The sequence below is a fragment of the Colossoma macropomum genome, unplaced genomic scaffold (assembly GCF_904425465.1).
Source record: "Colossoma macropomum unplaced genomic scaffold, Colossoma_macropomum, whole genome shotgun sequence".
NCBI classification, from domain to species: Eukaryota; Metazoa; Chordata; class Actinopteri; order Characiformes; family Serrasalmidae; genus Colossoma; species Colossoma macropomum.
This window is the reverse complement of record NW_023494807.1, coordinates 22,689,430-22,713,262: the sequence shown is the minus strand read 5'-3', so window position 1 is coordinate 22,713,262 and position 23,833 is coordinate 22,689,430. Positions and strand designations below refer to the sequence as shown.

General features: G+C 38.6%; 1 protein-coding gene across 1 annotated transcript in view; it reads left to right on the top strand.

Annotated features, from left to right (window-relative positions):
* pde1cb (phosphodiesterase 1C, calmodulin-dependent b) overlaps positions 1–23,332 on the top strand; it is a 144,302-nt gene extending 120,970 nt beyond the window's left edge. Inside the window, 9 exon segments of the mRNA XM_036556098.1 lie at positions 743–871; positions 1,940–2,041; positions 3,000–3,120; positions 11,802–11,883; positions 12,336–12,456; positions 14,755–14,927; positions 17,943–18,167; positions 19,097–19,159; positions 20,183–23,332. Coding sequence (XP_036411991.1) covers positions 743–871; positions 1,940–2,041; positions 3,000–3,120; positions 11,802–11,883; positions 12,336–12,456; positions 14,755–14,927; positions 17,943–18,167; positions 19,097–19,159; positions 20,183–20,199 — 1,033 coding nt within the window. The 3' untranslated portion in view covers positions 20,200–23,332.
* The last annotated feature ends 501 nt before the right edge of the window (positions 23,333–23,833 follow it).

Below are 23,833 nucleotides of genomic sequence, written 5' to 3'. Positions count from 1 at the left end.
TCTCTCCTCATGGCTGGAAATAGCTGCCCAGGGCGTTGCAGTGATGGCTGCTGAGTGAGCAGACTTTCCTATTGGGACTTTGACAAAAACTACTTTCAAAGTGCATTACAAAATTTTACAAACATTAACCATTAAAGTGCAGTGACATGCTTGGATTAACAAAAGAACAAATCGTGTTGTTTATTTTATACTCTTTACAGTTGTTGTTCATAAATTGGAAAAATATAGTAATGATATGTCACCCTTAACTATTTGTGCTGTTTTTACCCTGCAAACAATGACACCTTGGCAAGAGAATGCGTCTTAAATATAGACATACATTTTTTGAAATTATGTTATCATATTGTTTAGAGAATATTAGATGTGTTATTCAACCTCTTTGTAGACTTTTTCAGTTATTACTTAGTTATTTTCCACCACAATGATCTTATTGCACTGGCAGTTCAGGTTGATTCATGAAGTGCTTAGTTTTCTGCCAGTCAGGAAGATAATTACACTTGATTAAATTAATTTATATATATGTAAGAATGTGTAATATTCTCAAAAAATCTCATAATAAGAATTATTAGATATATAGCCTGTGTTTAGGATGGTTTCACTTACCAGTATTTTTTTTTGCTGTACATAAAAGTTTGCTTGTGTATATGTCTATGAATTACTACCTCAGAACGCCACTTCATTACTGCAGATTTCATAGTTTTACTGTAACTACACTGCAATGCTGCATATCTCTGCTGGCCAGGTCAGACACGGCTATCCTGTACAATGACCGCTCAGTGTTGGAGAGCCACCATGTGAGTGCAGCATATCGCCTCCTACAGGACGACGATGAGATGAACATCCTCTACAACCTCTCCAAAGATGACTGGAGGTATGGAACCTCTACGTTACCATTCTCTATAAAGACTTGGATCTTCGCAGATTATTTATTTCATTCTTTATCCCATTCTCTGCCTGCTGCTGTCATAAGGGAACGGATGTTGGATCAAACTGTAATATGAGGAAAAGCAGCATCTTTCAAAAGAGAGGAAGGAACAAAAGCTCAGTAGAACAAACTCAACCAAACCTAATTTATCACCAGTACAGCTCTTGTTCCTGTGTGTGCTGGCTTTCAATCGGGTCCTTTATATGTAGTGGATGTTGCAGGAGGCTAGAGAGAGACTGAATGTGATGTCTGGGCTTTTGGGCTTGTTTAAGGGTCTTTGAACCACATTGCAAAAAATGATATCTTGGCAAGTAATCATAAGTCGAGTTTATATAACATTCTGCATTTTGAGTTATTATGAGATCATTTCACTTATTTACAGATTTTTTTTACTTGTTTTAGGTGATTTTAGAAAGTCAAATTATCTCATTATATCAACAGATAATTTTGGTTGTTTTAAGCATATTTCTTACAAGAAATATTTTTTTCTGCCAATATATAAAGAGATAATTTAAGTTAAAAATGTATAGAAATAAGTGAAATACTCTTGTAAGAACACAGCAATCTTAACATGAGAAATATTAGATTTATTGACTAGATTTTCTTGCTCCATTTTTGCACTTAAATAAGAATTTGGAAGGTGGTGAAACTAATTTTACAATAGATAACATTTTAAAAAAAAAAACTAGCTAGGCTAGTTTTACATTTGCTAAAGCAGTTTTTCACATATCAAAACAGCCAGCTAGCTGGCTGGCTCCATTCACATGTAATTTGATAAACTTGGACGTTATAATGGCTGACTTAAACATGTTTGCCCCCTCAATTTATCCTGTGAAATATGATTGGCCCTTATTTTTTCTGTGGTAGCAGTAGTGAATGTCATTAACAGTTCAGTCCAGTCCTGCTGCAGGTAAACGAGAAAACTCTGGAGAAGCTTGATGGAAAATGTTTTCTTTTCATTTCCAAATTCTGTCCCAATTTAATAACTGCTTTGAGTGTTTCTGCTGTTGTCAGGGAGTTCAGGGCGCTGGTGGTGGAGATGGTGTTGGCCACAGACATGTCTTGCCATTTTCAGCAGGTCAAAGCCATGAAGAACTTTCTACAGCAACCAGAGGGGTGAGGAGAGCTGTTTCTTGTCTGTTCTATTCTGTTCTGTTCTGTTCTGTTCTCTTCTCTCTCTTCTCTTCTCTGTATTTCTCTTCTCTTCTCTCTTCTCTTCTCTGTATCTCTCTTCTCTTATCTTGTCTGTTTCTTTTCTGCTTCTCTTCTTTTCTCTTCTCTCTTCTTTCTCTCTTCTCTTCTGTTTCTCTTTTCTCTGTTTTTCTGCTTTTATTCTTTTTTCTTGTCTTCTCTTTTCTTCTTCTCTGCTTTTCTGCTTTTATTCTTTTTCTCTTCACTTCTCTTCTCTTCTCTTCTCTTCTCTTTTTCTTGGCTTTTCTGCTTTTATTCTTTTTTCCCTTTCTTCTCTTCTCTTCTCTTCTCTTCTCTTCTCTTCTCTTCTCTTCTCTTCAGCTTTTCTGCTTTCATTCTTTTTTCCTTTCTTCTCTTCTCTTCTCTTTTCTTTTTCTCAGCTTTTCTGTTTTTATTCTTTTGTTCCTTCTCTTCTCTTCTCTTCTTCTCTGCTTTTATTCTTTTTTTTCTTTCATCTCTTCTCTTCTCCATTTCTCTTTTCTTTTCTTTTTCTTTTTTTTTTCTGGAATAACCAGAATGATGATTTCCATATGTGTTAACTCTTCCAGCCAGCAAAACTCTTTCACAGACACACACCGTAAAATATTAAATGGAAAGAAAAATAAGTAGTAAAATTACATATTGATATTTCCAATTCTGGGAGTCAGTTCTGTTTTAACAGCAGCAAATAAAGGGAGACAGGAGCAAAATGAGAAAGCCGGGGGCCATAACACTGAGACGTAACAAATGGTAGATCCGGGATTGTGATTTCTAAAAGGAATTTTGTGCTGCTTTTCAATTACCTGTCAGAAAAAGGATTATTTCATCACAAAAACATACAAACGAGTAGGAAGATGTGTATCGATTTATTTGAACCCCAACGGCGTTTGTGTTACATTCACAGAATTGACAAGTCCAAAGCGCTTTCTCTGCTGCTGCACACGGCAGATATCAGCCACCCGGCAAAGAACTGGGATCTTCATCACCGCTGGACCACCTCACTGCTGGAGGAGTTCTTCAGACAGGTGGGTGTGCATGTTTGTGTTCCTGTCTGTGCAAATGTGTGTGTATCAGGGCCCAACTGTTATGAAAATTTTGGACCAATATTGATTTTATGGGGCCAAAATTCCTAAAGATCAATAAAATTGGCTGATATAATTTTATATTTAAAATTTTATTTTAATTTTGTGCATCAATTTTTTGTTCTTTACTGACTGATGTGATTGTCAGTAAGCAATGTCACACATCTTAAACTCAAATGCCATAAATTCAACAAAGTAAACAACATAAAACAAACAACAACGTCTTAAATAATAGAAATATTGTAGAGGGCGAAGCTACACAAAGTTCCTTACAGTTTTAATTTCTGTTAATTACCTCTTTTTTCTGAATATTCAACCATCTTCTTCATAGAACAAGTATTTTGTGTTCTATAATATGTTCCTCTCATGCTAAGTTACACTTAGTTGTGTTTTAATGCCTTTTACATGTTTTTTTTTATTTTAACCATGATGGTGTTTTTTGTTTACATTCACAAGTTCAGTCAGTATAGCTGCAATATCATTAACACAATGATAGGTTTTTTAGTTACACAGCTGTGAGATGCAGGGCCTACATGTGCTGAGCCTGGCCAAGAGTATGTTATCGCTTTGTTAAATGAGCTAATTTGCTTATCTGCTGTGGCTCAATTGAGATTACAAGCCCAATGCATCTGAATGACACAGTAATAAACAATTAGTAAAAATGGGATTTTAGTTCAAATCTGAATTATCTTCTTCACTACCATGTTGATCCTGACAGTGCTTTTAGAACCAAAAACCTTAATGCAGAAAATGAATGTAACTTTTCATTTCAAGCCTTACATGTGAATTAGTGTGTCAGGTTTGCTGTGGTCATGCGTGGTCATTACTGCAATGCTAGTCTCCCATAGATTGCACTCACGATACATTCGATACAGCTTCAAATAATAAATCTTTCATCATAGAAAACCTTTCAGTCTCTGCTGAGACCCAAGACTCAGTTCGGACACATACCCCAAAGACTTGACTCAGACTTGTACCCCAAACACTTAGCTCGGACTCACTCCCCAAAGACTTGACTTGAACTTGCACCCCAGCGACTTGACTCAGACATGCACCTCAGAGACCCGAGACTCAACTTGGACTTGTACCCCAAAGACTTGAATCAGACTTGCACCCTGAACACTCGACTCGGACTCACAACAAAGACTCAAGATTCAACTCGGACTCACACCCCAAGGACCTGAGACTCGACTTGGACTTGATGTACGCTTGCGCCCCAAAGACTTGACTCAGACTCGCACCTCAGAGACTCGAGACTCAACTGGGACTCGCACCCCAAAGACTCGACTCAGACTTGCACCTCAAACACTCGACTCAGACTCACACCAAAGACTCAGGACTCGACTCGGACTCACACCCCAAGGACTTGAGACTCGACTTGGACTTGCACCCCAAGGACTTGATGTGGGCTTGCACCCCAGAAACTTGACTTGCACTCGCACCTCAGAGACTCGAGACTCAACTGGGACTCGCACCCCAAAGACTCACCTCGGACTTGCACCCCAGAGACTTGACTCGGACTCGCACCTCAGAGACTCAAAACTTCACTCAGACTTGCACCTCCGAGACTCAAGACTTGACTTGGACTTGCAACCCAAAGACTTAAGACTCGACTTGGACCTGCAGCCCAAAAATTTAATACCTCTCTTGGACTTGGACCCCAGAAATTTGACACAGACTTGCTGTCAGAGACTCAACTCAAACTCACACCCCAAAGACTCAAGACTTGTGTACATCTCTGCCATGCACTGTGGTTGGTCCTAGCTTGTACCTCAAGAAATTTTGGGGTAATACGCTGATGATAAAAATGCATTGAAGTGGTCCTCAACAAAGGCTGCAATAAGGATGCATAGAGGGTGCTCATGATTTCCCATTTGAATGGCAGAATTAGAAATGGGACACTCTATGGTCTTGTGGTCCTCATGTGTATGTGCAAATGAGGACTGCAGGATCTTGAGTGCACCAGTTTGAACAGGCCAAAAGATGTATCTATATATGTGTGCGTGTGTGCACTATGGCTATGTATTTAAGCTGTATATGTAAGTGCAGTGTGTAAGGCAAATGTATGTCGGAGTACATGTGTATGCGTGCGTGTGTTAATGCAAGAAAGAGAGAAAATCAGGAGATAATCCACCTCTCCGTGTTTAATCCCACATATCCTCTCTCAGTGCTCTGCCTGCTCCTCCTCTAATCAGCTCTACACCTGCACACGGATTAGTTCCTGCACAAATGGAGGAATATGGAGTTGCAAGATGAAGAATTTTGATTTTCGACATTTGTGTGCTCAAGCAAGCGAGAAAAAAACTGCGATTTATGCAGATGGCATCACTGAGTGCTTGCAGATTTTCTTGCAGCGTTGTTTGCTGGTACAGTTAGCAGTTGCTAAGATGTACACGGCTCACCCCAACACTGTAAACATACATTTTGTGTAGATAGCAGACATATTTACAGCCTGTCTGGAGGAAAAGATGAAGAGTTGGACTTCTTGGACTTTTATAGTGTTGATTTTTCCTCTTGTGATTTGCACTCAGGAAGCAGAGGCCTAAGGAATCAGGGACATAAAGGGTCTAGAGGCCCAATCAAATTGTAAGAGTGTCTGCCGTCTTTGTGAGCAGTGGCATACCCAAAAAATGTCCTTTTTAGGGATGGCCTGGTTACAGGATGAGGGGGAAGCTTTATGTCCCAGAGGCATCACTGTAGTCGCTATAGTGAGGTTGACAACCGCCAACTGGCCTACTTCATTGTAGCTTCTATAACCAGAAAGAAAAAAAAACACAACACTCAACTGATGACCTTGCATTTAACTGCCTAGTTACTAACAGCTGAAAAGTCAGAGCAGTCGGGTTGGATTTCACGGGAGTTTTTCAGATCACGGCATACATCTTTGTGTGTTAACGCCACATGCACAGGCTCAAAAAGAAGGCCCAAAGTTTTGGCCTCAGGTACAAAATAAACCTTATACTGATGAAGATATGATGGCATAACTGGATATTCATTTTCATCCTTCACCAAGTTTTGACCGAGTTCTATTTAAATGCTCTTTTGACGCGCTCACAATCATCAGATTCATCCCCTCAGGGAAGGGTCCAGAGCACAACAGATTGCAATTACACAGTTCCTCCAGAGAGGTCACTAAATACCCAAAGCATACATAGTATAGCTTTAATGTTTTTCTAGTCATTTTTCTGCACTATTGAACCTTGTTTTCTTTACCATGGACAGCTTTTTTGGGGGCAGTTGTGGGCTGGAGGTTAGGGAACCAGCCTTGTGACCGGAAGGTCGCTGGTTCGATTCCCTCAGCTGACAGCACGTGTCTGAAGTGCCCTTGAGCAAGGCACCTAACCCCCAGTTGCTCCCCAGTGCTGTGGATAGGGCTGCCCACCGCCCTGGGCAAGTGTGCTCACTGCCCCCTAGTGTGTGTGTTCACTAGTGTGCATGTATGTGGGTGTTTCACTGCATGGATGGGTTAAATGCGGAGGTCTAATTCCTCTGTGTGCCAACACAGTAGGCTAATGGTTCTGAATTCTTTATTACTTACCTTGGTACTTATCTTAGTAGTACTATGTACACATTTGTGTGACTTACTGCAGAGTTGGCTTAAAACTGCACTGTTACAGTGGTGGCTTACAGCCATGTAGCTGTTGCCATAGTGATAGCAGCCCCTAAAAATCGATGATGATCAAAGGAGAACTACCCCTGTAAAGTCCATAAAACTAAAGCTGGAATTTGGAGACCTCTCTATGTCTAACATGTGGAAAAACATTTTGTAATGTTTGTTCAGACCACTTCCCTGAGTGGATGAATCTGATGATTGCGAGTTCATTGAAAGAGTATTCAAAGAGAACTCAGTCAAAACTTAGTGAAGGGCATGTCTTCCAAGGATGTGAGTGAATAATCTACTTCAACTTATCATATCTTTATCAGTATAATGTCGTTTTTGAATTTGAAAGCTAAATCGAGCCAAACTCATTTCAGGATTTACAGGATGACTTGTAGCAGCATATGGACTGTACTTTAGCGTGTTTTTCTGCTGATTCAGTAACACTAATGTTTAAAAAAAAGTGTAATTGTGAAAAATGTGTTGGCATGGGTTGTGCTGAGTGTGTTAGCTGTTTCAGGAAATGTCCTAACCACTGGAGAAACTTTAACAGTCATATCAGTAACCCTACTGCTGCTTCTCTTCTCTTCTCTCTGTCTCACCAACAGCGTTTAAAGTTTGTGGCTTTTTACCACTGTCTAAAATTGAAACTCTCTCTCCTTGTACTGTTCCTCCAGCTGTCTTTAAGTGTGCAGTCAGTGGCTCAGTGAAAGAATCAGTGACGCAGCAAACTGTAGGAGTGTATGCGTGTGTGTGTGTGTGCATGTGTCTGCACAAGTGTGAAATTGGTGAAGTTGATTTTGAAGTGAAAATAAGTTAGCACATCCTATACAAAGGACATTTCTGTATATGTTAGTGCACAATTACTGTATATTTGCAGTATTTACCATATTGAGAAAAAACTATAAAATGTGTGTAAAAATTACGGCACATTTAATATGCACTAAAATTTCCAGTAAATGATGCATTTAAATGTGAAGATGTGTTAAAGATGTGTTAAATTATTGTCACAATCAACAAAAATCAACAAAACATGTCATTTGACCAGAGATGTTCAAACTTTTTCATATGACTGTAAATAAGTGTTTGTGTACACTGTGTGTGCGCCTCTCTGGGTTATTATAATTTTTAAACTTTCAAAATATGAAGTTTTCATTTTTATTTTGTTTTTTTTTATTTTGGTTATTAGTTTAGTTTTGGTGAGCTTTATGCATTTATGGTTTTAGTATGATTTTTGTTTTCTAAAAGTTGAAAGGTTTAGTTTAGTTTTTATTTTCTGATAACAAAGAGCTAATGTAACAAAAAGCTTTAATATAGTTTCAGTTTATGTTGTTTCAGTTTTGTTTTTTTAAGTGTGGTGAATTTTTGGCAGAAACTTGGGTGCAAAACATTTTGTGCCCATTTCAGGCACAAATCCTGACATTCTGTCTGAGTTTTACGTACGAAACTGGCACACGAGCCTAAATGTGCAGTTTATAGGCCGTGTGCATGGAAAAGCGCATTTGAAGGAGGGTCGTCCGAATTTGGGAGGATCACGTAAAGAGTGGGTGGAGATATTACATGTATGGCTGATGACATATTCTGCTTGATTTACTAAAGTTTGAACAACTTGCGGCACAAATTTGCGTTGGAGTCTCAAAAGACACTAAGGGCTAAAGCGCACTGCTGTAAAGGAAAAGGTTGTGCTGGATTTGTGACAAAACGAGAGTATCATTGTGAAACGGAATGCGGCACAATAATTGCTTTAACTCGATTATCTTGTTTTCATAATTGTTGGAAGCCAAAATCGTAATTGAAAATAATATTGGATTAATCACCCAGCCCTATTGTGCAGGTGCTCTTATCAAGAGCTACTTAGTATTTGATGTTACAGATGTGTGCGAGTGCAGCGTTTGGAGTCTTGCCCAAGGACTCCTATTGGTTTAATATGATGTGCTTGCTGAGGCGGTGGAACAACCCCAGCCTGCTGCACAAACTCTATTCTCTGTTTTACTGTTAAGTTTTCTGTCATGTTATAGGTGGCATTTACTTGCAGGGGGGGGTTTACTTTTTGTTACATTTAACAAGTACATTTTGTCACTGCTAGGTTTTGTTTTTTGCAATAGTTTTTGTTAACAACAGTAACCCTGATGTGTCTTAGAGAAATAGAGAAAGTGAGAGCGAGAGAGGGGAGAAAAAGTGATACATTTATGTATGTCTGAGAGAGAATGAAACGTGTTGTTTGTGTGTCAGTTTCACCGCAGGCTTGGTGACATTGAGAGATTTGCAGGGCAGGAGGTTAATGAGTACTGATGGCTTCCACAGGCCTGAGAGAGCTTTAACCCTTTAATACTGCAGCAAAGCTATTTCTGCCTTTAATCTCCTCTTTTCCTTTAGTAACAGGATCTCTCAGTGCTTTATTTTGGTATGTAAAGATGTGATCTAGCAAAGATATTTATTTTGTGTCACAAATTACCATTTTGAACAAGCAAACTACGTGAATAGGAATATACTTCACACTTCAGTGGCCTTTTATTTTATTGCTGAAACACATCAATTATAATATTTTTCCATAGTGATATGAATTACATTTCGAATGTATGTACATGCTCGCTCAGAGACAATCACAGTGTACCAGCAATAAAGGCAGCATGGAGCTTCTTTTATACAGTGATAGAAAACACAATAGCACACACAAAGCTCTGATTCCTCATACTGATCCATTTTACTATGATCAGTGGCCATGCATGCTCACCAGCTTCTCTTGAGGCAGATTTAATATGTTAAAGGACACAAAGACAGAGTTTCACTGGCATGTTAGATAAGATGACGACAGGAAGTGGTTACATATGACGCATTATAGCACAGCCATACACCCTTAACCCTTAATCTGCAGACTAATCATTCAGTTAATAATCTCAAGACTGAACAACTGAGAGTTTGGTAGCTTTCATGAAGCTAGTGTTTAAGGTATATAGATATGAGAGTGAGGAATTGAAGTTGCAGGGGAGTTTGACTAAATCACAGTGAAATCCCTGACAGGTTCTTGGTATTTACTGAGCAGGGGCATAACCACGAGAAGATTGATCACACTTTTTAAGATAATGAAATTTGATTTGTTTGCTGTGAGTGCTGTCACTGGTTTATTGCCAAACAAATCATTACTCTTTGCCTTACTTTCTCAGCCTTCCTATCTCTGCTTAGCAATTATTGCTATCCACCATTGCCTCAAGCCAGTTCATTATCAGTCCATTATCTGTGTTTGAATTTGAAGCTCTAGCTGTGGTCAAAAGATATACCTTGAGGACCTGTAAAAGTGAGATCCCCTGGTAGAGTAGAGCATTAAAAACAAATTTTAATAACGTTGTTGTCATCAGTGTTCTGCAAACTTGGTACTTAGAATAGTCTTTTACTAAAAAGGTTAAAATGGGCTGTGTCCAAATGTCAAAGCAAATGTCGACATTAATGCACATCAAGGTCTATAAATGATCCATAAATATTTTTCATGTTTATTGTAGCAGTACACTGTAGCCTAGGATAGTTTAGAGTTTCAGTTTTTTTTGTTTGTACATCTTAACGGTCTAATTTCAGTTATGTTGTTTTCAATGGGCAAAAACTGTGCATGTGGTGAGCAGACGTGTGCTTTATAGTGAAGGGTGCTGTTGGTTAATGAAGTGTTGGATGTGCTTATGTCAAATTAGCAATCCTGAGTGGCCCAACCATCTAAGTGTTGGACATATCATCAGGAGGTCATGAGTTCGAGCCCTGGTGATGCTACCATCTGTGGCCAGGAATCCAAAAGAGCACAACTGGCCTTCTGCGTAGATAGTAACAGAACTAGCAGTCAGTGCTTTCCTCCAAGCACATTCAGCTGTCCAGTGATGTTGCGTTAAAGTGCGGTTCGAAGAGAACCGCATCTTTTCTTCTTCACAGGACTTCGCAGGTCTCAAAGGAAGCCTGTGTTAGCTTTCGCTCTCCTAGCACTGGTGGTATCGTATGATTGGGGGAGTCCTAAACTAGTGTGCAGATTTGAATATGTATAAATTGGAAAGAAACGTGGGAAAACCAATGGGCCTACCAACTTTTTCACAGATGTACCCATAAATTTATTTCTGTCTACTCTCCCGCCACTGAGTAAGTCTGTAGCACAAACTCCGAAAGTGCTGTGTAATTATTTTACGTTAAAATGATGCTAAATGCCAAGACAGTCTGACCAAATTACACTGAAATGCCAAACAAGTTCTAGCTATTAAGCTAATAAAGGGCAAAATAGTAAAATATCTCATAAGTATTTGGTGTAGCAAGGTGGTAATACAAATATATTCACACGTAATTTCAATGTAGTGTCACATGTATAAGCAGGAAAGCAATTTGGATGCACCTCCGAGTACCAGTGAGTTATATAGTGTAAAAACATGGCACAATGTACAAGACCCAGTAAAACCATAGAAGAAGAATCATTGCCTTCTTTTACATTGTTGTTTCTGGGTGATAAACAAGTACATACCAAGAATCTTTGTACTTTGTCCAGTATCTTTATGCCATACAACTAGCTGGTGATTTTTGTTCAAAATAACGGCACAGTACTGTGGAGTTTTTACCATGTACTTACCCAGTTAATACTCAGAACCCATTGAGCATTTCAGTGTAATTTAGCTAGACTATCTTGCCATCATTTTACCCAAAATAATTATCTAGCACTTAGAGGTTTGTATCTCACACTTACTTGGTTAATTCTTAGAACTTAAAGGACCCTAAATGAAAGTGTTACTCAAATATCTCTAATAAACAATCCAACAAAAGCTGTTATAAATGTGATGTTAATTCATTTTCCTAACTCAATCAAGCAATTTCATGTACATATACCTTACCACGATTCAATAAGCCATGAAACAATGCAGCACTATAGTTCTATATGATATAGTGAGGCTATGAGGCCCAGCAGTGATATGATACGTAAACTGTGTTATCATGTAATGTAGAAGTGGTCCTTTAATCTGTTTATCTGCTTTTTAAAATTTTTTAATCTGTTTATCTGTTTATCCAGGGTGACAAGGAGGCGGAGCTTGGACTGCCCTTCTCACCACTGTGTGACCGCAAATCTACCATGGTGGCCCAGTCCCAGATCGGTGAGTAGCACAAACACTAACAAATTTTGCTTCTGCTTCAGTTAACCATTAAATGCATATCTCTGGTCGCTAGTGACCCATGATCTCATTTCCCTCCTCTCTCGTTGCTTTTTTCAGATACTTGACAAACAAAATATCAAAATAGAGCTAAATATATTTTACCTTCTATTTTGTTATTGTAAGTGTTTTAAAGGTTTGTCTTAGATGTGCATTGCTGTTTAAAATCACCATTTGGAATCACTTTTCAGAGGTTTGGAATCACTGAAATTTAGTTTTAATTAGCAGGTATGTATGAACAGTCGGAGAAACATCCATGTCTTTAAGGGTTAAAGTGTGTAGATGCTCTTCTGTGAGAGTCTCTAATTGAAGCTGTATGGTATTAACGTTTGTACAGCAAACGTTACCGCAGCAGCGGTCAGCATTGAGCATTTGTGTAATGTGTTCTTGTCCAGGCTTCATCGACTTCATCGTCCTTCCCACGTTCACCGTTCTTACGGACATGACAGAGAAGATCGTGACCCCTCTGATCGACGAGGCGGCCCACTCCGGCCTCGCCGGCTTCCGCAGGTCCAGGTCAGGAGCTTTGACCCTATTTGACTGACATCACTGGGAGTGCCTTTTGACTGGTTTGTGTTACAGGTCATCAGATAGAACGGTTCAAACAACACAGTGGTTAATTGAATCTGTTCAGCCATCAGCGAGGCAGCTTCCGATCTAACATCATTAATGCGTCGTGGCTAATGCACATTTCACTGCAAAGCACTTTCTCTTTGAGCTAGCACCCCGATACAATCACAGCAATCCAGATATGCAGACCAGAGGGCTAATCACAAAAGAGTAGCACAGCCAGACGTGGAGAGGGAGTGACTGCTTGCTGATTTTCTGCAGTGCCTGATAGAGTTCCGTTCCAGCTTTTTGCTGATTAAACAATAGGGCTAGCATGCATAATCACTCTCCTAATTCAGACAGGGGCTGACTGTGCCTTACAATGGTAATTTGGTGAAAAATCAAATTTACATCATTTTCCCCTTATTCCAAAGCCGTGACTATTAGAGCTAGGCCTTTAGCTCTGACTGTAAATGCTGGAGCTTGGTCAAACAAGAGGATCTTTACCACAGGAGGATCTTTACCATCTTTACCAAAATGGTCATTTCTGCAAGAATTGAAATTTTTATGTAATTAATATATATTTTACCTTGTATGTTTCAGTAAAAATCTCTGGTATAAAGATGCTGCTGTTTTTTCATTTCCAACAATTCACAGTCAATGACGTATCTAGTACTGTGATTGGTCGATTCCTCTGTCAGTGCCAAATTAAGTTAATCTGACGCATTAGGTCTTCAGTCCAGCTCCCGAAGTCCTAAACAATGGGAGAGCTCACTTGGCTACATCTACTTAGCTCACTACAATACTTTCAGAGCATGTATTTAAAATTCTATAAAATTCTATAAACATAACCTGAAAACTGTAGACATGCAGAAGTCATTATGCCTTCTCTGAAGGTCTAGAAGGCACTGAGGGTTCTCCAGTGCTCCAAAAATAGTAGACTGGCCGGAAGTCTGATTCTTTACTTTTGCATTGAAGGCTAACTGATAGGTGAGTAAATATCCATCTCCAATCGAAAATAAGTAGGACCTTGCTCAGTTATGAAAAACACCACATACAGCAATAAAATGTAAGTGTGCAGCAATTTGAAATTGTCATTAAAACAGCACAATACCTGGTGTAGGCAATACAAACCGTCCGATCAATTTGCCATCAGCTGCTGTCCAAGGCTAAACTAATCCACAGACTTATATACCTTGGGTGACGTATACTAGAGATTGCATATATGCTAACTAGTTCAGAAATTCCCTACTACTGACCTCAGGCATATGGACACTCTTCAATAATGTGACTAATGATAACTGAATTCGTTGGTTTATACTTCATATTGCAGATGATGATCTTAAGCAACACTGTTAACCCTCAGTGCAGGCAGCAGAGAAACACACTGACCTGAGCCTTGCGGTCCTCAGGTTGAACATCTGCAGTCTACTTCTGCATTTTCTTCTGCTTTTTCTTCTGCATTTCTTCTGAGTTTTCTATATTTAAAGTGTGTATATGTGTAGCATTTTGCAAGATGTTCAGATAACCTGTCACATGCACCCCAATTTCAATTTCAATTCCTTCCACTAATGTAGATTGCAAGCAAAGGAAGCTTAAACTCCACCAGTTAGTGCAAACTGCATACCTAAATTATCACACACTTGCCTCAAACAGTGTCACAATGTTAAGTAGCTTCATTTGTGTTTTCTGATACTATATGACATACTGTTATCTATAAACCATATGTCATATAGTAGCAAAAAACAGCTGTAGAAACCATCTTAAAGCTGGAGTCTGTACTTCTGTTGTGCAGTGTCAGAAACCATATTTTAATCCATAAACCATACTTTAATCACTTTAATGCACCACGCTTAAAGAGTGGTCATTTTTGTTTCAGTGGCTTCTCATTAAGGATGGAAATATCAAGACACATTGCGGTGCTATGAAGAATTACTCATACAAAATGACCTCATATTTTCCACTGAGTTAATTATAGTGTTTTTCTGAAGCATAAGTGTGTTGGAGTGGGATACGGCTGGGTGGGGAGTGAACACTGCCTATTTTTTAATGTGCAGTCCTTTCAGATTTCTTTGTAGATGTAATTTGTACAGTGTTTAGTTAGTTCAGTATGTAATATGCATTTTCTACAAGTAAAGCCACAATGCAGGACTGAATGCTTGTGTTGCAAACATCACCTCAGTAACATTAATAGCGCATGCTCTTATTTATACTTGCTCAAATAGAGGCTATAACACTGTATACGCTCTTGTTGTGTCCCTTCAGTCTGAGCAACATTTCTGCAGAAGGGAAGCGGGGCAGTGTGAACAGCGCAGTCTCAGAGAGCAGCGCGGCCCACAACTGCTCCCTGCTGGCTGTTGACCTCAAGCACTTCAAGGCCCTCTGGAACGAGCAGGTCTACCAGAACCGAGAAAGATGGAAGGCTCGTGCAGACAAAGGTGGGCTAAACACTGTGTTTAAAGAAATACATGAATTTTTCACTTAAGTAGATTAAAGCAATAAGCCACAAGAGGCTGTGCGTTACAGTGATTTTATCACAGGGAAGGGTAAATCACAATAACACACAGCCTCGAGTAAATTATTGCTTTTATAATGATAGCCGGCATAAAATATGATATTCCTTTAGAGTATGGTCATGGACTGCTGAACATTTGTTTGCCCATCACTGTTTATTGTGGTCATTTCATGATCTTAACTTTTTGTCATATAATAATGAACATATAGCACTGATTATTGCAAAAACCTTTGTTTATAACTACTTTCTGGTCACCAAATTACCACAGCCAGTCTTATATGGCACCAATTCAGTGGCGACCCTCTTGCCACGCTGGGCCTGAATCTCAAATAACTCCCTGTTCCCTACATAGTGCACTGCATAGGAATTTAAATACTGGCTCCTGCACCACAACAGTGCTTAATATAGCTAAACAGCCACACCCATACTTGACAAATACTGAACTGTTTGGCTGTAGAAGCTAAAATTTCAAAACTTACATAGCCCACTATTTAGGGAGTACGGAAACATTTAAGATGCCACCTGGATTTGGTGCTACTTCTGACTGAAATATAGACATTTGAAGTGTGTAAGCCATTGAAGTGACAATCCTTACACTTTTATATTGCAGTTTTACAGCTAATCATATTGTAAGTACTGTAATTGAAGCCTGTTATATTAATGGTGGAGTTGTTTCGCATGTTTGCTATCCTTTAGCCTGTTGGGTAGCTGACCAGCCTAGTTCTAGTTAAGAAAATAAGTTGGCAGCCCTTCAATTTAAACAAAAAATGGGCTCTTACTTCATCAGTACACTCAGTGGTCCATGCAAGCAGATTTAGAGTCAAAGTTTAATCCATTAACAGGACAAGGATTTTTCGTGGTGCAATAACACAGAATTCAGTTTTTGCGAGGTGGTCATAGGTGTGCGTATACAGTGTATTTTGCAATGGCTTTGAAAGCGATTCAGCCAGTCAGATTTTAGGATGGGAGCTATCTGTTTTACACATGGAAATAAGGTAATATTAACTGGTTAAAAGCAAAAGTGCAACATTCAAAAAGTTCTTCCTCGCATATATAATAAAGTATTAAAAATAACAGTTCATATTGTATGTAAAATCCATAAAATCCGCAAACCCAAAATGAGTGAGTTGAGTGGAAGCTGTGGAGCGCAACAAAAATGTCCATTTTCTTAACCTGTAAATGACTCATGAAAAAAAGATGTTTCACTTGTGTGATGTAAAATGGATTAACGCACAAATGATGTTTGAAGTATTTTAATAGTGTAGTTATAGTGAGGGACAAAAAAGCTGTTTTCTAAGTGCTGTTTTTAATTTAAAACACCTACACATGTTTTTGTTAAGGGCACTTTACCCATGTTTAAGGTATCTTTTACAATAACTTTGCATACATATTTGTACAATCAGTGGGACACAAATGGCTCAAAGTGAGGAAGGGAAGACACTAACAAGTCCTCAGAGTTTGTAGGGTGAAAGAATTCAAGTACAATAAAGGAGGACTGGTACTTCCTCACTCTCCAGCCCAGGACAAGCTTTGAAGAAACTGATTTTATTAATTAATTTAAAACTGATTTTATTTACTGAGTTTATTGTTTTTTTTATTTATTTTGTAGCTTTTCCAGGTTTTACTTACTGACAAATGCAAAAACTAGGGATGCATCAATACTAAACCCAACATCCAATACCACCTGATTCCGTGTGATGTAAGGCTAGTGTGTGCTGCCACGCTAATGAACAATCGACTGAAGCTGGCAGTGGACCAGAGTCTGCTCACACAGTGAAGAGTTGCTGAGGCCATGGCAGTCGGACATTTAGTCATTTAGTAATGCACAAACACAATCACAACCACACACACAAGCTAACAAAACAAGTCTACATTTGCAGTACCAAAGTCTGTATATTCCAGCTTTACTGAATAGAATTGAGAGGGTTAAGCGTTAATATGTTTTTTTTTAATTGTCTTTGTAAAATAGGCTGTAGAGGGACTGTATTGTCTTACCAATGTATACCACCTGGTTTTAGTTTCAGTGCAGTGTGGCACAAGTTAGCAAATCTGCTGTAGCACAGTTTCTGCATGTTTGCTTGAAACTTGGGTGTACAGTGTGTTGTTTTAAATTAAACATCTTTATTGGAAATTGTCCATAGATAGAGATGTGTGAAGGGGCTGCATTTCTTGTAGCTTGTCAGTTGTTTTTTGTGCAGTGTGAGCATGTAATTCATAGGCTTTGTCCATACATGGTGTATTCAAATGTACAGTGCGAGTCACCAAAGAACAAGATTTCTAAAATAGCACAGTGTACCACTTTAAAGGACATTCAACCTCAGATTATTAAAAGTCTATCAGTCAAAAGACTTCAACAAGACAAGTGAGCTCTTTGGATGTGTAAGCCTCAGATGTGATTCCTGCTGTCGCTGTGCTACTGAGACTGTTGTTGAAAGAGACAGGGGAGAAGCATGGGATCAAAACTATGAAACATACTTTACTTACAGCTTTACAAAAGCATTTTTCTGACATGGAACAAAACCCACTCTTTTCCATTGCAGCATAACTCAATCCAAAGTAACTAACGTAATGTAGCTAGCTAATGCACTTTGTTTAAAATCAGCTAAGTTTTTAAACGATTTAACAAAAAGCATGTACTAAAAATGCTATTGATGCATCCCTAGCAAAAATATACTGTAATCCTGTATTATTCCCTTAAACTGCATGGGTTTGTGTATCTCAACACTTAAGTTTCATAACTACATAACTTACATATTAGTTTCATACACGTAACTGATTAATGTTTAGTAGTTACTGAATAATAAGCCTTAATATTAACAACAGAATAATAATAATAATTCAGTTTATTCAGTTTAGGAGGTTAAAGTTCAAATGCTTAGGATTTAAACTTAATTAAAAGGTGAACTAAATGACTCTTTCCCTTAATGAATGGCCACAGAGATGGAGGAGAAGGCCAAGCGTGAGGCTGAAGAGAAGGCTCAGCTGGAGGGAGCTGCTGCAAGCCAGGAGGGACCAATTGAGCCAGAGACACATCAGCCAGAACCAAAGAGTACAAGGTCAGGTCAGGATGACCCAGAGCCTGGGGGGGTGAGTGGACCACCGGAGGAAAGCCCCCATGCTGAAAACAAACAGAACAAGGAGGGCAACAAGCAACTGCACAATGGTATGCTACCTTTATGTAAATGGTCACAATAATTAGCACTGATACATATGATATGATGATGCTGATCCAGTGGTTATCAGTGAAAGTACAATGAAGACAGTGTGTATTCGAAATGCTGCATATTTTGGCTAGGGACGGGTGTTTCAGTTAAATTTTATATTCAAATTTGTAATTATTATAAAATTATTCTAAAAACATTATTCATTATTCTAAAAATATTCAAATAATTATTCTCCCATAGGACTCCTAAGGCTACAGGCTACCATGTGCCAGACATGTTGGGCAGATGCCATTCAGCTTTTTACTATAACTGTACCACATTAAACTCAGACCCAGACCACAAATCCCTAGTCTGTGACATGTTGCTTGAAAGGTGTCAGTCTAAAGTGTTTAAGATAAACAGACAGAGATAAGCAACTGTGGTGCAGCATGGATCTTCTCCTCCAGTGTGCCGTAGCCTTTAGCTGACTACAGTAATCTGTGGCTCCTCACTGCCCTCTGCTGGCAGACATATACCAGACATATCATGTTCTTTAAACATGTGACTGTGTAATTATAGAGTAAAGCTAATTTGCATAAGAAAAAAATCTTAATTACTTTTCGATTTTTAAATTTTCACAATTAATCGAATAATTGAACATTTTTGACTCTGTAGTCATAGCAGAAACTTCATGAAAATTCACAATCAACAATAATAATAATAATAATAATAATAATAATGTTATGCCGCTAGGAGAAGCACAGTAATAACAGCAGTTATTAAAAAATAAAACAATACAACCAGCAAAATAAAATGGACACAAAAACAAATGAAACTACAGCACAAGAAAAGAAAAGTTCAGACCAAGTTGTTGATCTGCGTCCAGCGTGTACACGTTCCTATCAGAGCATTGAAATTTTTTTTGTTGGATTTTTGTCTGTAAACACAGGGGAAGTGTCAGAGGAGCTGGGCTCACCAGGGAGTGATGAAGGAGGGGAGAAAGCACTCAAAGGTAATGCAGCATGCACGCTTTTCCAAACTCCACAAACCACTGAAGATATGACATTAAGGCATTTGCTACGAGAAGCTAGCTAGCTGGATTTGTGGTGTTTGGCTAAGTCTATATATGTTGTACTCTATAATGCAGCAAAACTGAAGGTTGTCAGACAGCTGTGTTAGAGTGCAAATGATCTGTACATTAGAAGTACAGGGAAAAAAGGTACAAATACAGTAATAAATTGTATTTCAATACAGAAATTGCACTTAAAATACAGTTTAAGTGCTGCGAATACACAGTATACACAGTTTCTACAGTTAGCTACTGTAGAAACTGCTGCCAGTAAACTGCTGTAATTTTACAGTGAGTTTTTTACAGTTGGAGCTCATAATGTGGCTAGTGAGTGGATGTACAGGGGTTTTCTAATGAAGTGAATGGTGAGAGGAAAAAGAGCATTGATGACAAGAGTATTGATAACACTTTAATGTAGTGCAGTGTTCATAAGCCTACATGACACTGTCATGACAGCTTACATAAACATACATAAATATTTATAAAGGCTTGTTTCTATAAGCGTCGTCTGTCTCTTTGACGTAAAGTTGATAAATCTAAACGTCCTGTGACAATTTTTTTCAAACATTGGGTTGTCATGACATTTTTTTTTGGGTGGAATGATATAGCACATTATAACAACTTTGTAGCTTAGTGTATATTACAGTGACATAATCAAATGACATTGTAACATTTATAAATATCATAAATGGTAAAATGAAACTCACTTTACCTAAAAGCCAAAAATGAAGTGAGGAAAAAAAATCTTAGTTTAATGTCTGTCAATGTAGTTTTGTCCATTTTTATTCATCTATTCTTCACATTCTAATGTTCCCACAACTAAACTGCAGCTGGCATTTTCGAAATGAGGTTAAAAAATGAAGAAAAAATTAGAGGTTTATGACAGCAACAGTTAAATAAGTCTTATATTACTGTATGTTTTACCCTTTAATGTACTGAACAGTTCATTTCCATTTCTACTTACAGAGACTGAAGGGGACTAGCGTGGCCTGTTGGTGGAGTCTGCCTGTTGTCAGGCTGCTGTGCTGTATGCTTGCCTCCAGCTCCTTTGCAGTGACCTGAGGAATGTAACTGAAGCTCCACAGCGCCCTCTGCTGGACACAGCCCTTGCTTATGCTGTTTGCTTTCTGGCCTTCTTTCTTCAGGAAGGCCCTTCGCTTGCAGTCTTTCTTCAGTGACTCCAGAGTTTCTTCTAGGCAGATCTGTCCCATGCTGCCACTCGAACAGGGAGTGTGTGAGGAGGCTTGGAGGCGGATGCTACTTCATTTCCTTTCGCACCTTCTCTATTTTCTTGATACTCTTCCAAACTGGGAATTTCAAAAGCAGAGTCTGGCAGTCTGCTTCAGCTTCATTGGATTGTTTTCTATCCATTTTTTCCTCTTAGAAAAAGAAAAAAAAAAACCTTCTGGGGTATGAGTGTCTTCCTGTATGTTAACTCCCATCTCCTTCTGCTCCTTTTTTTCATTCTATCATTCATTCATTCACTCTTTCTTCCTTTTGCTTGTGTCAGCATGTTTGATAGCATTTTCTGTCCGAAGCAGGAGTCAACTCAGTTCTCCTCATGCACTCCATGCATTTACTCACATACTCTATTCATTTCACAACTTTGCGTCTGCTCAGCAACCTCAAACCCAAAACGGCCGCTCCACTTTCTGCCGGTTGCCTATATTGTGTGTCGCATGACTAGAGGTGCTCGAGGGGACAGATGAATGCACTGAAGCTATATATTATTTATATGCATTTATTAGATAAATTTATCAAGCAGAATAATTTACCTAATAAATAAAATGTCTTACTGCCTTGGTCCATCTTCGAAATTTTTCCCATCTGATGCAATTTTAAGCATGTGTATTAGACTGTATGACGCTTTCTCATTTCACCATCAAATCCAAGCCACTGCAAGTTGTATCTTTAGATTTAAGTGATGATATACGTACAAAACAAACACTCACACAGCTCTAGATTTGGCCTGAATATGCATAGGACTGTAGCTGCACCTCGTGGTCCGATGGTGGAGTTAAATTTTGCTCTGTTGTTTTTGAACCTGCTTTATTATGTCCCTGGTGTAACCCGGCGTACACCGTTGACTTTAGTGCAAACAGTCCAACACAGTGGTTCAATTGCAATGCTATGATTGTAAAAAAATGTATAGCTAATAGAGGACATACAGTAATCCACTGAATGTGTATATGTATTTATATTGTAAATGGACACACCTGTGACTAGGCCTAAGCTTTTATAAGTAAGAAAAGCTCTATGAAGTGGCAGTATTCCCTGATCGACCTCGTATACGTCTGCTGACCCTCTTAGTAAGCCTGGATCTCAATGGACATGTTCCCACTTCCTTTCCACTGCAGTGATGTAAAGCTTGGAGTAATGCATAGTAACCCATCCTACTCTTCTGTGCTACAGATGCCTTTAAAATGGCCTGTTTCTGTTCATGGTATTGAGTAAGAGTTGCACCGAAGGACAAACCGACTTGGTTACACCGCAAAACTGGTAGCAGCCACAGGTTTGACATATATCGCTTTGAAGAAAGCATAAATAAACGTTCGTTTGAACCATACCACTGTGCATCATCGGCAATATTTACAAACGCGACGCAGTGAAGTTCAGTTTCTCCACCTGTTCTCTGAAATACCTCTTATTTCTTCCTTTTCTGTCCATTCTGGTAGAACTACTGGGCTCTTCCAGCCTTTCTATTGTATAGACAATATATGCATTTAACAACATAACTACAATGTCATGTAAACACCGAGGGCCTGATTGCTGGTACATCTGTGATTTGTGGTAATTTGTGGATTCCTAGGTTTCCCATATGTAGTTTTTCATTTTACAGCATTTACTCCTATAATCATATCCACAAGGCCGTAATTAGCATTTGTAAATAAAATGTATAGTTTCTTTAGTTGGGATATTTTTTTTTTATTTGTATAATTCTATCCAGCTGTATACACGTTACTAAATGATGTATGTATATTTTGCTTTTGTTTGGGTGAAGAGAACAAATCACAAGCACTGACTGTGGATGGAAAAAGTGAATATTACAACAACAGTTTATTTATTTGTGTTCAGGCTGCATCTGTTAACAGTCCTTGGTCAGTTTTCTGTACAAACTAAAGTCAGTAACAGTGAGAGGATATCATTAAAATGCCAATACCACGATTCAAAATTTATTATTCATAATTATTATCAATTATGCCACTTCAAACAGAACATAACACACACACACTGTCCACACGCATGTATTAAATACTGTAATAATATACTATATTATACACTATATTGTATAATGTACTGTGCAAAAGTCAGAGAGCCCTGCATTTATTTAACTTCCAGTCAAACTTGCCATTAAGCACAAGTTATTCATTTTCATTTCAGAGATTTCTGAGGAGATTAGATATTAGATAATCCACACAAAGAATTAGAAAAAAAAACTGGACTTCAAAAATTGATTAAAAGATACAGAGAAAATGAGACTCTTAACAACCTTGCAAGATGTGGTAGACCACCAACACTGTCCCCATCAGATAATTCTATATTATATTTAGTTGTTGAGGCTTCTGTGTAATTTTCAGCGTAATAAATGTTTTTTTTCTGATGCTGAAACTAAATTAATGGCCATTTTGAGTGGAAATTAAATAAATGAAATGAATGTCTCTGACTTTTGCACAGTAATGTATAATACTGTACTACAGGAGTGCAGTGACTCACAGTAAAGCAAATCTACCCTTATTATAGACACATTTACTATAAAGCAAGTACTTTTGCCTGAACATCCTCTAGGCTTTTGTACAAACCTATTTTCTGTATGCAGCACTCCTACAGATATGGATTCTACAAAATTCTATAATTTAATATTATTATTATTATTATTATTATTATTATTATTATTATTGATGGCATTGTTTACTTTGACTGTCCATGTGTTTGTGGTTTGTTCTGAAGCTCCCTGCACTGTAAATTCTGCCTACATGTGACCATGGTAGGTTTATATATGGGACAGGTGAATGTTTGAACTTAAATTTAAATGAAGCTTTGGAGTGTGTGTGCATGTGTGTGTGAGTGTGTGTGTATAGGGGTGTGTGTGTGTGTGTGTGTATAGGGGTGTGTGTGTGTGTGTGTGTGTATAGGGGTGTGTGTGTGTGTGTGTGTGTGTGTGTATGTGTGTGTGAGTGTGTGTGTATAGGGGTGTGTGTGAGTGTGTGTGTATAGGGGTGTGTGTGTGTGTGTGTGTGTGTGTGTGTGTGTATGTGTGTGTGAGTGTGTGTGTATAGGGGTGTGTGTGTGTGTGTGTGTGTGTGTGTGTGTGTGTATGTGTGTGCGCATGAGAGCTGATAATGTGCAATTCTAAACGCTGACACTGTGATGTGTGATGTGTAGACGTCTCTATGATGAGAGGGAGAGAGAGAGAGAGAGAGAGAGAGAGAGAGAGAGAGAGTTAGGCTCCATTGCGCTCTGTGACTGCACAGCCGTCATCCACAATAAACATGAACTCAAAGGGCTCAGAACAAAAATGCCTCTTTTCCTTCCAGTGTGTGTGTGTGTGTGTGTGTGTGTGTGTCTGCACATCTTGCTATACTTATGAGGACTGTACGTCTTCACAATGAGAGGACA